Genomic DNA, 18,752 nt, shown 5'->3' with positions numbered 1-18,752 from the left:
TGTGTCTAATCATGTACATCATCACTCAAGCTATCTACCTACCAAAAATCATTACCATCCATCAAGCCCTTCTTGAGTTATTCCCTTTCAAAGTCAGACGCAAAACCTGCTCCTGCAGTTCCAAAAAAGCCGCTAGGGGGCCCAAACCCACACCACTTACTCTCTGTCCAAAGATCTATCTACCACTCAAAAATAAGTTCCATAGCATGTCCAGAACACGAGATATCAAACCAGGAAGTTCCGCTGCAGTACCGTAAGAAGCCGCTAGGGGGCCCAAAATCTAATCGTTTTTAGGTCTCATCAAAACCTACCAACATACAAAATACCAAGACAATCCATCAAGGCATTCTTGAGTTATTCTGTGCCACTACAGACAGACAAACAAGCAGACAAACAAACGCTACCCTCTGCATAACCTTCTCGGCGAAGGTAACTACATAACATCGAAGAAAAATGATGCTACTTGTATCTCAGACAGGCTTTTAGCTAGGATTAGACAAGGGGTTCAAAAATGGGGGGGGATGCTGTGATGCGGGGGTTAGGTGTGTTAGTCTTATCATACTTTTAGCAGACCATTTCAAGCACTAAAACTGCTTGTTCCCTAGTTTCTTTGTCTTCCAATGGGCTCTATGGATTAACAATGTCATGGTAGCTTTGCGTGTCAATCAGTTTTCATGCTGTCCCAATGTCTGGTAGGACTAAAAAAGCATCAGTGACACTGAAACACAGTAACATGTGTCTGTAATTACGAGGGAAACAGGGGGACCTTTGTGCGTCCAGCCGAAAAAGAGGGCGTCCAATTTCCTTGTTATTTTAGTATCATGTGTCCAAATGACGCATGGACGCATGCCTAGCTAAAAGCCTGATCTCAGACTTAGCCAGCCCAGTTATTTAGTTATTTTGACAATCAAACTGTAAAAACCCAAAGGGGCAAGTACGCCGCTCCCGGGATTAGAACCTGCGCCAATCCCGATCCGCACGGATTGGGAAATCAACGCGCTAACCACTAGGCTAAGAAGTCCGGACCCATTAGACTGGTTAGTTAGTGGAGGTTGATCCCCACTGTTACACTACTCCCCCTTTTTCTTTCCAGACTCGTCCCGAGTCTCCGAGTACGACATTCCCCGTGTGATCTGATCGTTACTCACAGGGCCAGTGTGGGAACCACTGTGTGAACCCAAAGGGGCAAGTACGCCACTCCCGGGATTAGAACCCGCGCCAATCCCGATCCGCACGGCTTGGGAAATCAATGCGCTAACCACTAGGCTAAGAGGTCCAGACCCGTTAGACTGGTCAGTTAGAGGTTGATCCCCACTGTTACAAAACAATGACTTGACGCACACAGTAACAAGCCTTACCCGATCTCCCCCAGGATCTCCTCCAGAGTGTGGGGTTTCTCCTCCCCGTGCTCCCCGTGCTCCCCTCCGTCCCCGTTCAGCTCCGCCTGCGCGATGACCTCCTGTTGCTCCGCGCTGAGTGTGCACTTCTCCACCAGGACCGAGGAGCCGGGCTGGAGAGGGCCCGACACCATCATCACTAGTTCTGTGGGGGGGGGGGGGAGAAGAGAAAACAGTCCACATTGAAACAGTTCTGTACATGTATCTCTATCTAAGTCTATACTGAGTGTGCACTTCTCCACCAGGACCGAGGAGCCGGGCTGGAGAGGGCCCGACACCATCATCACTAGTTCTGTAGGGGAGAAGAGAAAACAGTCCACATTGAAACAGTTCTGTACATGTATCTCTATCTAAGTCTATACTGAGTGTGCACTTCTCCACCAGGACCGAGGAGCCGGGCTGGAGAGGGCCCGACACCATCATCACTAGTTCTGTAGGGGAGAAGAGAAAACAGTCCACATTGAAACAGTTCTGTACATGTATCTCTATCTAAGTCTATACTGAGTGTGCACTTCTCCACCAGGACAGAGGAGCCGGGCTGGAGAGGGCCCGACACCATCATCACTAGTTCTGTAGGGGGAGAGAAAACAGTCCACATTGAAACAGTTCTGTACATGTATCTCTATCTTAGTCTATACTGAGTGTGCACTTCTCCACCAGGACCGAGGAGCCGGGCTGGAGAGGGCCCGACACCATCATCACTAGTTCTGTGGGGGGGGGGGGAGAAGAGAAAACAGTCCACATTGAAACAGTTCTGTACATGTATCTCTATCTTAGTCTATACTGAGTGTGCACTTCTCCACCAGGACCGAGGAGCCGGGCTGGAGAGGGCCCGACACCATCATCACTAGTTCTGTGGGGGGGGGGGGGGGGGGGAGAAGAGAAAACAGTCCACATTGAAACAGTTCTGTACATGTATCTCTATCTTAGTCTATACTGAGTGTGCACTTCTCCACCAGGACCGAGGTGCCAGGCTGGAGAGGGCCCGACACCATCATCACTAGTTCTGTAGGGGAGAAGAGAAAACAGTCCACATTGAAACAGTTCTGTACATGTATCTCTATCTAAGTCTATACTGAGTGTGCACTTCTCCACCAGGACAGAGGAGCCGGGCTGGAGAGGGCCCGACACCATCATCACTAGTTCTGTGGGGGGGGGGGGGAGAAGAGAAAACAGTCCACATTGAAACAGTTCTGTACATGTATCTCTATCTAAGTCTATACTGAGTGTGCACTTCTCCACCAGGACTGGGGAGCCAGGCTGGAGAGGGCCCGACACCATCATCACTAGTTCTGTGGGGGGGGGGGAGAGAGAAAACAGTCCACATTGAAACAGTTCTGTACATGTATCTCTATCTTAGTCTATACTGAGTGTGCACTTCTCCACCAGGACCGAGGAGCCAGGCTGGAGAGGGCCCGACACCATCATCACTAGTTCTGGGGGGGGGGGGGGGGGGGGGTAAAGAGTCCACATTGAAACAGTTCTGTACATGTATCTCTATCTTAGTCTATACTGAGTGTGCACTTCTCCACCAGGACTGGGGAGCCAGGCTGGAGAGGGCCTGACACCATCATCACTAGTTCTGTGGGGGGGGGGGGGAGAAAACAGTCCACATTGAAACAGTTCTGTACATGTATCTCTATCTTAGTCTATACTGAGTGTGCACTTCTCCACCAGGACTGGGGAGCCAGGCTGGAGAGGGCCTGACACCATCATCACTAGTTCTGTGGGGGGGGGGGGAGAAAACAGTCCACATTGAAACAGTTCTGTACATGTATCTCTTTCTTAGTCTATACTGAGTGTGCACTTCTCCACCAGGACCGAGGAGCCAGGCTGGAGAGGGCCCGACACCATCATCACTAGTTCTGTGGGGAAAAAAGGAAATAGTAAATGCATTTAAGTTCACACTGGGATCTAATTTTGCCATAGGGAGAAAATGGAGTGTTCCTGGTGGGTTTAAGTTCAGGTTTAAAACAATAGTAGAGTTACAGTGTAGAAGGGCAAACATTTTTGGGGTGGTTTTAAGTTTACGGTGAAGAGCTCACTGTGAAAAACGCAAACATATAGCCACCATGAACATTTCTGCATTTACATTTTATACAAATTATAGCATACATGTACCTCTATCTTAGTCTACACTGTGTCATTGATATCAAATAGAAAATAAGAATCATCAGTTCTGTTGGGAAAAGAAAAGTATAAACATGAAAATAGTTCTCTTGCACATGTACAAGAAAAAGATATCATCTGTGTTTCAAATACTTATTATAGATAGGTTCTCTATAAAATCTACTAAAATCTAATCATTGTACATGACATGTACATGTACATGTAAAGATGTATCATATTAAGATTAAAAGCAACCGTAACAGACAACAAAGAAGTCTAAGACTCTCACAGTAACTGCACAGTAACTTTGTTTCACTTTCAGGATAATGTTCATCAGGCACATTAATATAAGATTTTGTGATAACTGCTGTACCGTTATCTAACATGTACATTTTGAATATATCAGTATACCAATACATCATCCAACCAACAAACAACGTTTAGCCTACTAAAAACGTAGCTCCTTAGCCAAGATTAAAACCAACAGAGTAACATACCTTCTGGGTTCCTGAGTGTGACGTAGTGCCTAATCTGTGCGACGTCTGATGCCAGGTTAGCCAACAGCGTTCTCCTCTGTCGTTCGCTCTCCGTTAGCTTTGGGTCGACCCACGTTTCTCCGCATGACACAAACACGACCTGGTCCCGCTTCAGGTCCGTCAGCGTGCTGTGTTCCTTCCCGTTGTCGTCAAACAGACGCCGTGCCGCGAAGGGGAGGTCCATCAGTGTTGTACATCTCTCCAAGAACTGAGATGGTGGGAGAAAGAAACAGATAATTGCTTGAATTTTGCATTAAAAATATATCCTAAAGTCCTTGAATGATGAGTGATTAAAATTGCATCATGTGCTGTTGTTACAAAAGCTAATCTACAGTCAATGTAGCTGAGGTTTCATCTTGTTAGAAAAAGAAAAAAAAGTGGAAAGGAAAATGAAAAAAAAGCTCATCTTGAGTTTTAGCAGAAAATGTGGATAAGATGAAGTCTTAACATACAAAAACAAAACAAGTGAGAATATTTTGTTTTCTTGAAATATCCATTAGTTTAATTATTTTTTATATGCTTGTTGCATTGGCGGAAATTCTCCTTTGAACAATGTTACAAAGTAGGATTGAAAGTTAAAAATGACACAAAAGTTTCTAAAAATGCAAATTATTTCTTTGTTTATTCATTTAACCAAGGGAATTCATGTTACAAACTGGCTATTTTCAATGTTAAAAAAAGACGAAATGAGCAATAATTTTCAATATAAAATATCTATGGAACAAACATTACTGGCCTAAATATTAGTGATCAAATATTAGCAATGGTGAAATTTTAGCTGTTGACTAGTGACAGTTAAATTAGCTAAAATTAAGTTACAGTTAACAAATCAAGAATGACAGTAGACAAAATAAGCACAAAGTTTGAAGAGAATCACCAGCTGCATCTCCAGCTCCCTGAACCTGGGCATGTTGTCGCAGTGCAGGGCGTCGGCCATGTCCTCCGACAGGTCATCCACGTGAAGGGTTGTGGAGGAGCGCCGCTTGTGGTGCAGCGCTTTCTTCCCGTTCAGCGCCGTCTTGTTCATGTCTCGCATCATCTGTGTGAACACAGCCAATCAATTAATCAATCAATCAATCAATCAAACAGCCAATCACTAATCCATTGATGAAAGAACTTTATTCATTTACAATCCTGCATGGTCCAATGTATGGAAACAACTATTAAACAACAATACTACAAGGCCAATCTATATACATATAATTCTACAACAAAATATTTATAGATTACAGTATGTATCATGAGATACACTATTGTCATTACAAGTCTGACAATTTAAAACAATTCGAATGGTTATAGTGTCAAATCGTGCATCCGGCAGAACAAGTTGTAATCTTTGTGCACACATGTTTATTTTGAGTAGGAACACCAGGTAAATGCTTGGAAGGAATTATTTGCAAAACAAAATCTTAGTCAAAGCAGACAACTTACATTGGTCAGGTCTGGTCCCACAATCACTACTGAGTTCTTTGGGTTCTTGTCTCCATTCCTCACCACCTTTAACCTCAGAGGAACAACTGAAGAAAAGAGTAGGAAAGAAAAAATCATCTTTCAGTTTCCATTTGATTCTTACCATGCAAAGTCATAATATCATATTGAAAAACAAAGAACTTTTGAGCTTGAGTGAGTTTGAGTTCTGCTTCATTGAATTATCTTTGCAAATTAGGTGACAATGACTCAAAAGCTCAGTGTGATCAATCAACTGCATGAGTTATATTTACACATCTTAGGAAAATGATTGTTACGTTTCTAGCATTGTTGGTACATGTTATTCAAAAGAAATGGATTATAGTAAGTTACACAATATTGGCGTCTTCAAAATCAATCAACCTTGACTAGGAAACTTGAATGTACTGATTGTGAGTACAGCAATAAGCAATCGAAGGATGTCAACTTGGGCAGTTTATAAGTACTCACCTCCATTCGGATTCTTCTTTTTAGACTTCCTTAAAGGAGGAGCCATGGGGATGAGAAAACCCTCCAGGGGCCACTTAAACTCCTGAAGATGAAACATAACACATGAAGATGTCAAGATAGTAATCTATGGTATAAGAAACTACATTCACAATAAGAAATGATATAGATTAGCATTTAGGACGCTAAACATGGTATTGCTGTACCCTTTTCCAGAATACAGTAAATGCAGAAATGTTCGCGGTGGTTTTATGTTCGCGGTTTTCGCGGTGAACTTTCAGCGCAAACTTAAAACCACCGCAAAACTTTTTGCCCACCCATGACTGTAGCGCTCATATTGTTTCAGATGCAAAATTTAAACCACCACAAACACTCCATTTTCTCTCCACGGCGAAATAAAACCCACGTGAACTTAAATGCATTTACAGTATCATATGGAAGGATGAAGAGGAGCAGTAAGAAGGCTTAATTAGGCTCTGTCATATCTTATTCCAGAATATTATATATATAGATTGATGTAGACAGGCTGTAAGAAGGTAAAATATGGCCCTGCCATACCTTGTTCCAGACCCCCTCCTCAGTGACAGGCCAGGAGTAGGCCAACTTGTTCCACTCAGGGTTGGAGATCTTAGACTTCTTCCACTGTCCCATGTTAGCAAGGTCCTCCTGCTTCAGGGCCCACCTATGTACAGGCAATGAAACACATGGATTCTAGTCAAGTGTTGCTAGGTTAGTGTTGAAAGAGGTTTTCAGTTGAATGGCCAACAACCATTACATCCTATGTTTCAGCACCACGGACAGTATTGTATACCAACAATGTACATGTTAATATTAACTTTTCTGAAGCCAGAAATGTTTTTGCAGGTATTGCTTTGCTGGTTTGTAAACATGAGAAAAAAATTGAGGACTGGTTTGGTAAGTCAAGGTCTGGGACTATGGAATAAATGATAGGATATTTTGGGAAAGTTTGGTTACAAACTTAGATCCAGGAAATTTCTGAAAGCATTTTTGTCATTGCAGTATAAGAAAAATCACACATCTTTGGTGAAAATCTAAAATCAGCAAATGCTGCCTAGTAAATATGCCCTATAGTACTGCATGCACAGGGCATTACCTCTGAAATTTGGCACAGGGATGTTTCGCGGGCACTTTCTCCACCACGTCCACGATACTTTTCTGTCCGGAGAACCTGTCGCCCTCCCCCAGCCCTGCAAGTGGGTCGACCCGTGTGTGCAGCACCTCCTCTCCGTCCATGTCCACGAGGTTGGGGTGGTAGTCGCTGTCCTCCGACGCCCCGTTCATGTCCACCGCCGTCACACCCTGCGGGAGGCCAGGGGTGATGAGGTCAGAGGTCGGGTCGGAGCCCTGGTCACCCAGGAAGGTTAAGACAAGGTCAGGGTATGCCTGGAAGGGAATAAAGAAAGAACAACATTGTAGCACTCTCTATCTATATTTATATCTGCATTCTGCTGCCGCGCCGCGTGCCTGCAAAGCTGGTGTGTTACGCCGAATGGTGGTTATACCGGCCATATGGATACAGATACAGATTATGTCACATTGTCTTTCATTGTTTTGAAAATATTGGTCTCGCACTGGTGCAATTACCGAAGGGGGGATGGAATAAAAACCGCTGACTCAAATACTTTATGCAGAATAGGTGTAGGCTATATGGAGAGTTTGAGCTTCTCAGAGAATGGATGTTCATTCAAACGTATCATCTGGCCAACAGACTGGATAGGAATATTACATGTCATGTGAGACCTTTTGAGTGCTTTGCCATGTTGCTATCTGCCATCTCTGGCATATTAATAGAAACTGTTACATCAAAGACAATCCTGATAGTCAAGCATTTACCACAGAAAAGATATATCCATCAGGGCTGAAGCTCCACTGCTGTGCAGGGTTCCCAACCATCCTGGAAAAGGTAGAACAGCTATTACTTAGTGCTCAAAAATGTATACATGTAGTATATAAGCCAAAGCACAACTAAAAATTCTATTTCTCAAAGATGTAGTGCCATAAACATGCTCATCACAAATTACAATATTGTTGGGATATATTTTCTTAATATCAATAAGAATACTGAAAAAGTTTTTAAAATGTGTTCTTCTTGCTCAAAATGTGTAGGATATCAGCCAAAGCACTACTGCAAATTCAATTCTCCATAACTTAAGTGCCATAAATATGCTTATTAACTGTAAGCATTGTATCATAACATTTTGGGGGATCCTTTTTTGTCAAGAAAATGATATAAAAGTGAGCTGATCAAAGGTAAAATATTGTATAGAAAGGTAAGCACGTGCATGCATGCTAACCTCTTCTGCATGGTGACCCCAAAGCCCGCCACAGTGAGGCCCTCGCTGACCTCCGTCTCCACGCGGTGGTTGTCGTTAACGGTCAGTGCCAGCTGGGGCATGGCACGGCTGTAGATCAGTCCACTCTGGGGGAGGGGGGAAGAGCAGGGGGAAAAGATTGTAAAAAATGCAGTACTACGAATATATAGCCAACAACCATTTCCACCCATGTTCAGCACCAAGGACAGAAACTGTTAGCTAATAGTATACAGTCAGTTCACATTTGCAAAGCCCAGAAATGCTTTGAAGGTATTGGTTTGCTGGTTTGTAAACATGAGAAGGAACTTTATGACTGAAGAAAAAAGATTGTTAAAGTGGCAGAGGGGTGGCGCACTCTTGCTATATATACACCCGAATAAATAGTGATAGCAAAAATGTTCTATTTTGCTATCCTAATGTTAATAATATGAATAATCCTTCATAATTTAAAATTTCACAATTTAGCTCTGTACCTGTCCATGGCGAGCCTGCCATTGGGAATGGTAATCAAAATGAATATGCTATTTCTTATTCCATAAGGCCACACCAATCTATTTTTTTGGTTAACAGATCTTTTTCTTTTAATTTTAGCACCAAAAAAATTACAAAAACAGAAGGCTGGGGTGAAAACTTGCACCTGACCCTGTTCCTTCCTTGAAATTGTGTGCACAAAAGTACAAACTTTCCTCTGAGATTCTGTTTTCCTGTTGATTTTCCAATCTAGAATTTTTTTTTGATTCTGTTAACCAAGAAATTATAATGGTGTGGCCTTAAAAGAGTAGACTGAGTGTAGTCTTGTAAAAAAACCTCAGCATGTAAATAATATCCTACCTGGTTGATAACCCAGGTTTGACAACCAGGCGGCCATCCTTTCTTCTTCTTGGTCTGGATGCTGAGCTCTGGGTACAGCACTGTGTTAGTGTCCTCCTGTAATACAAGAATCCATCTGTGAAACCTGTTCCAAAATTGTCAAGAAATGCCAACAGGACATCACACAAGTAGCTCAGAGATCCTTACTGGCCTTGGATACTCAAAAAGAGTCAGAGAAACAACAAATATTGGGAGAAAAAACAATGAATAGCAATGCCAAAGAGTCAAAAACCCTAGTAGGACTGGCATATTGTGACTATGTGCGAAATAGAGAGAACGCTAGCGACCTCCAAAAAACGACCCAATGAAATGGTATGGCTACCCTGCGACGTCACAAAATCAAGATGGCGGCCACCACACATGCCAACGGATCCAACAAAGGTTTTGCTACACAAAACTGTAAATAGATATGCTAGGACAAGTCTATCGATAGCCATTGGACAACAATGTTTTTATCCCTGCATATACTCACTTAACACAATTTTAGGGTGCACCATTTAGGGCTTGCTGCGAGGTACAAGATAGCATCTAACTACACTGGTCTAAGTTAGTAAGTAGGAACTAATTGGTAATGGCAGTTTTGCTGACTAGGCTAGTTTGACATATATATAACTTGTAAGAAGTATGTAGCAAAAGTTTCACAAATAGCCTTAAAGGCATCCAGAGCATTTTATGAGGCTTGAAACTTGAATTAAAAAAAAAAATTCTAGTCAGTCCTACACATAATAAGTTTAAATAACACTATATCATTACATATCAAAATTAAATGACAAAAAGATATGATGTCGTTGTGCGTTAGAGAACTGATAGAAAATCCAAGCCCTAATAGACTGATCCTGACTATCCATCACAATCAGCGGTTCGACCATTGAGAGAGTGACTGCATGTCTGTCAAATGTTTACCTTATTCTGTAGAAAGCTTCCCCTGGTGTCCAGCCCTGCTGACTTGACGTGTGTGACCACCCTGTCTGTAGCTGCCTTGTTCCTGATCCTCTCCTGTTCATCCTCTATGTCCCTGTCATCACGCAGTTCTGCGTACTCATACTCCAGAGGGAAGCCTACAGTAGCCTCCCAGTGGCTATGTCTGGGGGGAAAATGAGATTGCATATCATTTAGGATTTTATGAGTTACCTTAAGTTGCAGAATCATCTTTTATAATATGATTAACAGATGTTCAAAGCTACTGTGCAATTAAGAAGGGCAGATATACCAGCTATACAATACAGATACAGGTAGTTTATAATTTGGGAAAATGATGTTGATGATATTGAGTATACACTTTGATTCAAGATTTCTTCAAAAAGGCTTTGCACAGTAAGAAATGATTGGTTTTACTTATAATCCAATTTGGGGGTCTAAGAGGGCAACGAGGAGTTTAAGAGGGCAAAATTATCATTGGTAGTAAGTAATATTGTGAAATGCAATGGGCTCTCTTGAGAATTTGTCACATGTCTACTGTATTTGCCGACTGTAGTTGTCTTTCATAAGATCTGTGAAGTTAAATGTACTCAAAATTGCAAATAAAAAGTTGAATTTTAAAAGATATTGTACCCAAATTCAGCCCATACCTGTCTATCCCCTCTACGGAGTCCTCCCCACCCACAGGCTCCCTGTAGGCAACCGTCCTGCCGTCGGGTAACGTCACTCCCTGGGCCTTGTCAAAACACACTTGTAGCACAGACACTGTGGAGAACACAGGGGAAGATCAATACAACAGAGTTGGAGATGCCTTCCTAAAGATTAAGCATGACCACTTAATAATTGCCATGGCAGAAAACGGCATCAAGGCGGCACTGCTCCAGCTAATTGGTTACACATATTGATCTACGATTCTATAACTTACTTAAAGTTAGCTGTTACAGCAGGATTTATTCTTCTCATGACGTTGCGATGAACAGATTCGAACATGACTGTGAACATGCATTCAAAGTTGGTGTACAACATAGATGCAGATATTTGAAACACAGAAAAGCTGCCATATAACCCAATTCAGTACATTTCTTGTACATGAAATGATTTAAGTTTTGTCGCATATTCTTGCCTGAAGGCTAATTGCAATTAACAGGAAAAAGACGAACAAACAGAAGAGGAACGTGTGATTGCTCTAGTCTAAATTCTAACCTATTTGGTTTGACTCTTTTTTTCTGATAAAGTACTCTACAGCATTCTGATGACCTTTTTTGGTAAAATCATATTGTGATGCAGAGAAATTATGTCTGAATATCATTTTTTTTCTCACCACTGGGTGGTTTGAAGTCCTCCCCGAACGACAGCCAGACCTCCTGTTCAGTCTGGAGGCCGTAGATGTTGGTGATCTCCCGACCATCGCGGTTGTACAGCTTCTTAGCGACACTGCTGAGGGCAGGGCCGGGGTTGGACACCGGGTTGGCTAGTCTCTGACAAGCTGTACAGGTGGCAAGAAGCTGGAGGGAAAAACAAACAGAATCTGATGAAGAACAATCAATGATTTTCTTTTTCATCAACTTTTGTTTTTTTTGTGACTACCAGGTCTACAGGTCTACCAGGACTACAAGGACCGGTGCAATGGCCTAGTGGATAGAGTGTTCGCCTTGCATACGGTAGGTCGTGAGTTTGAACCCTGGCCGGGACATACCAAAGACTTTAAAAATGGTACATACTTCTTTCTCTGCTAAGCACTCAGCATTTGGGAAAAAGTATGGTAGTTAAACATACACCACTACCAGTGGACTAGCCCCCCGCTGTAGTGATAAAGTTGTGTGGCCCAGGGCTACCGAAACGGAGATGGGCGCCACCTTATGCACCGTCTGGTGCAGGGAGGACTTTAACTTTTTAACAAGGTCTTTTCCAATGTGTTTGACCTTGCTCCCTGCTGCCTAATGCCATAACTAAATACAACTTTAGTGCCAAACAGCCACTTTAGAAGACTAAATGAAACAACAAAAACATCTGTATTTTTCATAAAAGATTATTCTTTTATGGCTACCAGGACTTCTTCAATGTGTTTAACCTTCTCTCTGCTGCCTAATCCCTTTAATCGACACAACTTAAGTGCCAAACTGCTCCCTTAGAACACTGAAGGTTAAAGACAAATAGCTATTGATTGTTTTTTGTCCATGCCCATATCTGAAACTCAATTCCATTCATATCTACTTTGTCAGTAGATTTAAAGCTAGCCCTTGGTAATAGCCACGGGCTAGTTGGACATCCCTGGCTATGCATCCTAAACAGCCAAACCAATAAATGAATAAATAGATGCTAGGATACATGTAAGATTTATCCTGCAGACTATAGTCCCTATATGTGGTTTTGCTGTATTACTAAAAGACTACCTGTTCCATGAGCCTCTTGCTGTCCCCCTTCGCCGCCCTCTCAGCATCCCTCATGTTGAAGTAGATCAGTGTCTCGCCCTCATCTCGGCCGTTCTCAAACACCTGAAGGGAACAACGTCATAGATGATTAACAGTTACTGTAGTATAGACGTTAAGATAGAAGATAGAAGTTGTATGCAGCATCGTCGGCCCACAGGAACCACTGCTAGCAACGGTCAAGAGATGGAAGCTACAGTAGTTTGGCCACGTGACACGCCACGAAAACCTGGCTAAGACCATACTGCAGGGCATTCTGGAAGGAGGTCGCCGTAGGGGACGACAGAGAAAATCCTGGCAGGATAACATCGCAGAGTGGACGTCCCTTAGCCTGGCCAAAAGGCTGACTGCCACAAGAGACAGACGAGCCTGGAGACAGATCTCCATCTTCACTGCTACCTTGTCTCCCCAACGACCCGGAGGTCAAGGGACTAGGTAGGTACTAGGTACACATTTAAGCAAAAGCAACATCTTTTGACAGCAGTTATAGATCTAGAGTACTTAATACACATTAAGATAAAACATTTCTCTTCAAAGGATTGACGTGCTTGTTTTATGAATTTGCTGCTGAAAGAATTGCCCCAATTTTCAATAATTATTTGTTTCAAAGTGCACCATCATATCAGAGAAAGATGATATAATGAATAGACATTTACAGCCTAATTGCTATTCTTTCTCCATGGACAGTGTATTGAAATAAATCTAAAGTAAAGTTGAGGTCAGATTTGAAAAGAAAAACAGCATGAGATTTGAGTTTGAAACAGTTCTTTTTGTACCTTGATGAAGGTTAGACATCTAGGTAAGACGATACGCCAAATGACAGTTACTCACAGGCAACTGTATAAAATTTCAATATTTCATCCAATGACTAATAAACTTGTGGACGTACCAACTGATAAGTATCTAATGCCAGCTCAGAAGAGGACTAGAAATAATCATGCCTTTAAGTACCAGAGTTATCAGCCAAGGATTGATGTGTTCAAAAATTCGTATTTTCCCAGAACCATAGTAGAATGGAACTCGTTGTCACCAAGTACTATAGGAGCATCTTCACTAAGTAGCTTTAAAGAACGGTTGCAGTCAGATATGCAAAGACTAGGTGTAACAGACCGTTTGGTGTAATATAACCAGTTGCTGCCGCGCCGCGTGCCTGCAAAGCTGGTGTGTTACGCCTAATGGCGGTTGTACCCGGCTATATAGATACATATACAGATACAACGGCTTGTCAATGAGTAACTGTTATTTGGTAGTTCTTTAATAATATGTAGATTAGCGTACCTTAAGTCTTAGTCCTTGTCTTCCCACAAGCCTGTCTGTAGACTCCAGACTCTTGATATGCTTCATCTTGTACTCGTGCCCGGTGTCCCGCTCCTCAAGCACCCTCGGCTCAAGAACCTTCAGTTGCTCCTTGTACTTCGTGACGGTTCCGCTCAAGTCTCTTATCAACTCATCAGTCTGGAGGGCACAGAGTTTGTTATAATTTGTTTCATTGTCACCCCGACCAATCAAACCACGTGAATCACATTGAAACTCAGATTCGTATCAGCCATTTCCCGACAAATCCCTTTCTAACCTGCATTAACAACTATATCTGACAAAACAAACTCGCCAGTGAGATGGTGGAAGGTGTCAGCTTTCCAAAAATGTTTTCAGGTTGGCAATTTTGGCACTTTGGAAGTGATTGAAAGCGACCGCAATTTAACGTTTAGAAAAAAATAGTTTCTACTACTTTTCCCTAAATGTTAAATCGCGGTCGCTTTCAATCACTTCCAAAGTGCCAAAATTGTCAATCTGAAAACATCTTTTGGAAAGCTGACACCTTCCACCATCTCACTGGCGAGTTTGTTCGGTCAGATGTAGTCGTTAACCCAAGTTAGAAAGGGATTTGTCAGGAAATGGCTGATACAAATCTGAGTTTCAATGCGATTCACGTGGTTTGATTGGTCGGGGTGATTGTGTGACAGTACAAAATGTACAAAACAATGTGTATAATTTGTGGAATCAGTCTTGGCCAACTAATGAACATTTGGCCAACTAATGAACATTTATCAAACTGGCACTACTGCAAATAACTATATGACTGTACGAAATGGAAGTGTAATGTAATAAGAATACAAGTCATGTATGGTTAATCTACAGCTTGAAAGAAGCTCAAGATCTGTGTCCCTTCTTTGCATTAAACAGAGAAAAGTTTAGTATCACATGACAGACATTATACATCCAATAAAGACAAATACTAGTTTTACTAGGCCTCAATTGTGCTATGACAGTTATGACTTCCAAATATCGATAACAATTTACAAATGCTGATCAAAAGACCATGGTCTACATACCTCATTGAGCGCGTTTTTGATCTCAGTCTTGTCCATGGACAGTAGTTCCACCCTGTCCACCTCCCCCGTCCGCCCGGCTGCGGCAAGCTGCAGCTGAGACTTGTAGTCTTTAGCCGCCCGAAGCTTCGGCCGCAGGTTCTGGAGAACATCCTGGATGTACACTGCAGGAGGAAACAACAAGACCTCTAATCCATTAGCAATTGCTCAGTACGGGTGGATACCGGTTCGCTGGACCTGATTCGGACCTTTATAACATCCAAGAACCGAGTAAAAAAAAACTGAACGCCAAAAACCTGAGTCCAAAAGAAACTGAACAAAGTACAAGACTATTTTCTATTTTGTTTGATGAAATTAGTGTTTTGAGTCTCCCCTCTGACAAAAAAGGCATTTAAAATAAGTGCAACATTCAAATATCAAACACTGGTTTATCTTGAAAGTCTTCTCACCAAGAAACTTTTATAGTCGTGCGTGTCAGTGTTAATTCTTATGCTTGATACTGGTCTAATAAAACAAAAGATCAACTGGAAAGGATCAGGTCCAGGTTCAGGTCCGGACCTGAACCTAAATCTCTGGACCTAAACTTGGACTTGGACCTTATTAAGCCGAACCGGTATCCACCCCTAATGCTCAGGCTAGAATGTGTTTTCCTGCAAAGAGGTCTCAAACTTTAAGGAACTTACATGTTATCAGATTATGGAGTTGACTTAAACCGAATCCGTGATTAAAAAAGAGACACATTGGGAAGATATCAAACTTCCTATTGGAAAGCTTCTGCTCAAACTTATTCTGACTTCAGACAATACAAGGATTAGACGAGATTTTGCTTCAGGCTATTACAAGTATACATGTAGCAAAACAGTTAAATCTTAATTTCTTCACATTATTCCAACAATTGGTAACACTGGATTCAAAAAACACAGTATTAAAAACATTGTTTATCTTGTATCATCATCCTATAAAAATTTGTAAACTGGCCACCTTAATGAAGTAAAACCTACTGACCTTCAACCCCTGCAGGACTGAAGCCCTCCCCCTTGGAGACCCAGAGTGGCCCCAGGACTGGTGTGGTCGCCGTCTGGAGAACCTTGTCTAGGGGGTCAGCTGGGGGGGAAAAGGATTAGACATTAATGAGATTGAAATCACCTTGAGCTGTTGATAAAAAGAAGGGCAATTAACCCCTCGACCCTGTCGAGAAATATACCCTGCTACTGAAACAGCAAGATAACTTGCTACCTTATGTGCCACTATGCACTACAAGCGTCTAAGTTACACAGAATGTAATGTATCCACACAAACACACACTCAGATGAACTTTTGTGTTAATACTCTGACCTGTTATGTGAGTGGAAAAGTCAACTTCCATGCAGCCTTACCTTCGTTGAGATCTACAATCTCCTTCCCGCTCCAGTCATACAGAACCCGGGCAGGAGAACTCAGACTCATGCAGCCTGTGCAGCCATCCAGGAACTGGGGAGGTGGACAGGGGAAAACAAAGTTTACTTTTAGTATACCCTGAAGACCTGGTATACACAAATTTGAACCACAGAAACTGGTATTGTCATGGATTTTGCTTCCAAACAGTCACAGCTAGCGCGCATCCATTTCCAGATACATGTAAATTGCTATATAATGTTGGTCGCTATTCTCCTTCCTCAGATGTGTCTAATACAAAGAAAAACGTCTTATTTTGTACTTACCTGTCGTACATCAGTCAGATTATAATCGAACACCTGCTTCCTTCGGGTTTGGGGAACGTTGTTCGAACTTGTTCGAACGCGTTCCATTTTTTACGGACGTGTGCCATGACATACACAATTTGTGAGCAAAATCCCCTCTATGATGATACCATGGCCATTTTGAATGTTATATATAATAATGGTTCAAATTCATCTATTTCTTCTGTTGTGCTTGTTATAAGCAATTACTGCAGTGTCACTCAGATATCTGAGCGTGTATATATACATTGTTTGTATGCCTAGTAGTAATTTTGGGCTGTTATATGAAAAGTTAATACATGCCATGGAGTTGAAAATGATATTCACCTGTTGAAGTGCATCCAGGGAGGCCACCACCTCCTGGCCTTTGACCCCCTGTCCGTTGAGAAAGATCAGGATCCTATGTCTTCTCTTCTCCACAAGAGTTCTGTCAACAACAAAAAAAGGTCTATCTCTTTTCTCTATCTTCATCTCTTTGTTTTAGCTATACAATTGTAGTAGGGAATGTATGATTGTTAATCTCATCATAGTTTAGTCAAGCTTTGTGTATCATTATGGAGTACAATGTAATTACAAAGAATATGTTGATGAAGGTTAGACATCCAGGTAATAAGATATGCAAAATAATAGTTATTTTACCCACTGGATATATCCTCAGCTGTTGTCTATTTCATTTTTTATTTATTCATTTATACAGGGAAAAATACTCACAGACATGTTGCAACAAGCCTGTTTTTCAGGTATCTCTGATATCAAAATCTAAAAACATATCAACCACTTACTAATAATGTATCACAATAATAACGTAACAAAAAACAATATTGCCATTATAGAAGTTGCAGCTAAAGTAATTGTTATCTTGCGTAATTATGATGAACATTCTTAGATTTGGAGAAAGCTGACAAGAACTTACTTGAGTCTCTTGGAAAGAGACATCTTAGTCTTGCCCCTCTTGACGTCCTGTGGAAGAAGGATCCCGTTCATGGTCCACATGGCACCACGTTTCAGCTGCTCTTGGGCTGAGAATTTAATTATACACAAGTTACAGTCAAGAAATCTATTTTAACATTTAGGGTCACATCAACTGCAACAACTTTACTTGATCACATCAACTCCAACAACTTTACTTGAACTTTGAATAAACAATAAGCAAACTTTCTTCTAAAGGAAAATAGACAAAATATTACACACACATGGGTTCTGTAACAGTTGTAGAAGACTATGACTAGTAGTTATCTACTCAGTCACTCAATCCTCATCCTCTATCCTTTTGCAAAACTGAACTTTCTTCTGCATATACTTCCTTCCTTCTATTTGCAGTCATCAACATTTATTTTAGAAGTAACATAGTTTTGGCTTATAAATAAGGCTTTTTTCAGCAAGCAGGTATAAGAAAAATAAATGGCATTTGAATTTGAAAAGGCATTGCATTGGCATAACCATTATTTTAAAGTGGTGTTATTCATTCTTTTCCAATAAAAATATATTCTTTACTTTTGACAGGTTTGTATGGGTCCTTGTAAGGCTCCCCCTGTGAAATGAACACTTCGGCCTCGCGGGGGATGTCCTTGGGCGTGAACGCCTCACGACCGTCCGACAGGAACACGCGACGAGCGGCGGACAGCAGGCTCAACTTGATGGTGCACATTTCCAGAAGCTGAAGAATAGCAGTTTAGAAATACATGTATGACCATGTGAAAGACCAATTGTGTTCCAATCATGACACATTATTGCTCCTTTGAGCAATGATGATGTACAAGTTAGACCATTTTACTATGCGCGACCAATGATGACACACTCTTTCTCCTTTGACCAAAGATAAAATTATTTGATGCCTTTAGAGATTGTCTGTATGATATGATGGGCTGTTGAGCTTTACATTTCTTATTAGCTTCAAGTCTGGTATTCATCATCTAGCTAGGAAATATCATATTTTCCATTTTCTAATGACATATTCAACATTACAAGCAAATGTGGTACAATCAGTTTATTGATCTTTTAATACCTCCTTGATAGTTGGTGCAGTGACCCTAGTGAAGACATCCCTTCCCCCGTTCTTGAAGGCTGTGACTGTGATGACTTTGGGCTGCTTCTTGTACAGGGGTTTGATCTTGGCACCTGTTGAGCTCCCTGCAATATTGCACAAGTGTCTTTATCCACAAAATGTATGCATTCAAGGAATCTTCAGTATGAGAATG

General features: G+C 41.6%; 1 protein-coding gene across 1 annotated transcript in view; it reads right to left on the bottom strand.

The window, feature by feature from the left end:
• The window catches only part of LOC136429495 (doublecortin domain-containing protein 1-like), a 58,069-nt gene that overhangs the window by 22,561 nt on the left and 16,756 nt on the right, over nucleotides 1-18,752 (bottom strand). The window contains exons 5-26 of the mRNA XM_066419326.1: nucleotides 18,560-18,684; nucleotides 18,049-18,211; nucleotides 17,468-17,573; nucleotides 16,882-16,981; nucleotides 16,213-16,306; nucleotides 15,842-15,940; nucleotides 14,840-15,000; nucleotides 13,785-13,961; nucleotides 12,471-12,572; nucleotides 11,399-11,582; nucleotides 10,728-10,842; nucleotides 10,063-10,243; nucleotides 9,121-9,216; nucleotides 8,272-8,396; nucleotides 7,811-7,871; nucleotides 7,071-7,360; nucleotides 6,515-6,638; nucleotides 5,960-6,041; nucleotides 5,474-5,559; nucleotides 4,920-5,081; nucleotides 4,004-4,250; nucleotides 1,359-1,542 (exon numbers count right to left, since the gene is read on the bottom strand). Of these exons, the coding sequence (XP_066275423.1) occupies nucleotides 1,359-1,542; nucleotides 4,004-4,250; nucleotides 4,920-5,081; nucleotides 5,474-5,559; nucleotides 5,960-6,041; nucleotides 6,515-6,638; nucleotides 7,071-7,360; nucleotides 7,811-7,871; nucleotides 8,272-8,396; nucleotides 9,121-9,216; nucleotides 10,063-10,243; nucleotides 10,728-10,842; nucleotides 11,399-11,582; nucleotides 12,471-12,572; nucleotides 13,785-13,961; nucleotides 14,840-15,000; nucleotides 15,842-15,940; nucleotides 16,213-16,306; nucleotides 16,882-16,981; nucleotides 17,468-17,573; nucleotides 18,049-18,211; nucleotides 18,560-18,684 (3,064 nt within the window). The remainder of the gene's footprint in view (nucleotides 1-1,358; nucleotides 1,543-4,003; nucleotides 4,251-4,919; nucleotides 5,082-5,473; nucleotides 5,560-5,959; nucleotides 6,042-6,514; nucleotides 6,639-7,070; nucleotides 7,361-7,810; nucleotides 7,872-8,271; nucleotides 8,397-9,120; nucleotides 9,217-10,062; nucleotides 10,244-10,727; nucleotides 10,843-11,398; nucleotides 11,583-12,470; nucleotides 12,573-13,784; nucleotides 13,962-14,839; nucleotides 15,001-15,841; nucleotides 15,941-16,212; nucleotides 16,307-16,881; nucleotides 16,982-17,467; nucleotides 17,574-18,048; nucleotides 18,212-18,559; nucleotides 18,685-18,752) is intronic.

Source organism: Branchiostoma lanceolatum, chromosome 3, assembly GCF_035083965.1.
Source record: "Branchiostoma lanceolatum isolate klBraLanc5 chromosome 3, klBraLanc5.hap2, whole genome shotgun sequence".
NCBI classification, from domain to species: domain Eukaryota; kingdom Metazoa; phylum Chordata; class Leptocardii; order Amphioxiformes; family Branchiostomatidae; genus Branchiostoma; species Branchiostoma lanceolatum.
Note: the sequence above shows the minus strand (reverse complement) of the source record. Positions and strands in the feature narration are given on the sequence as shown.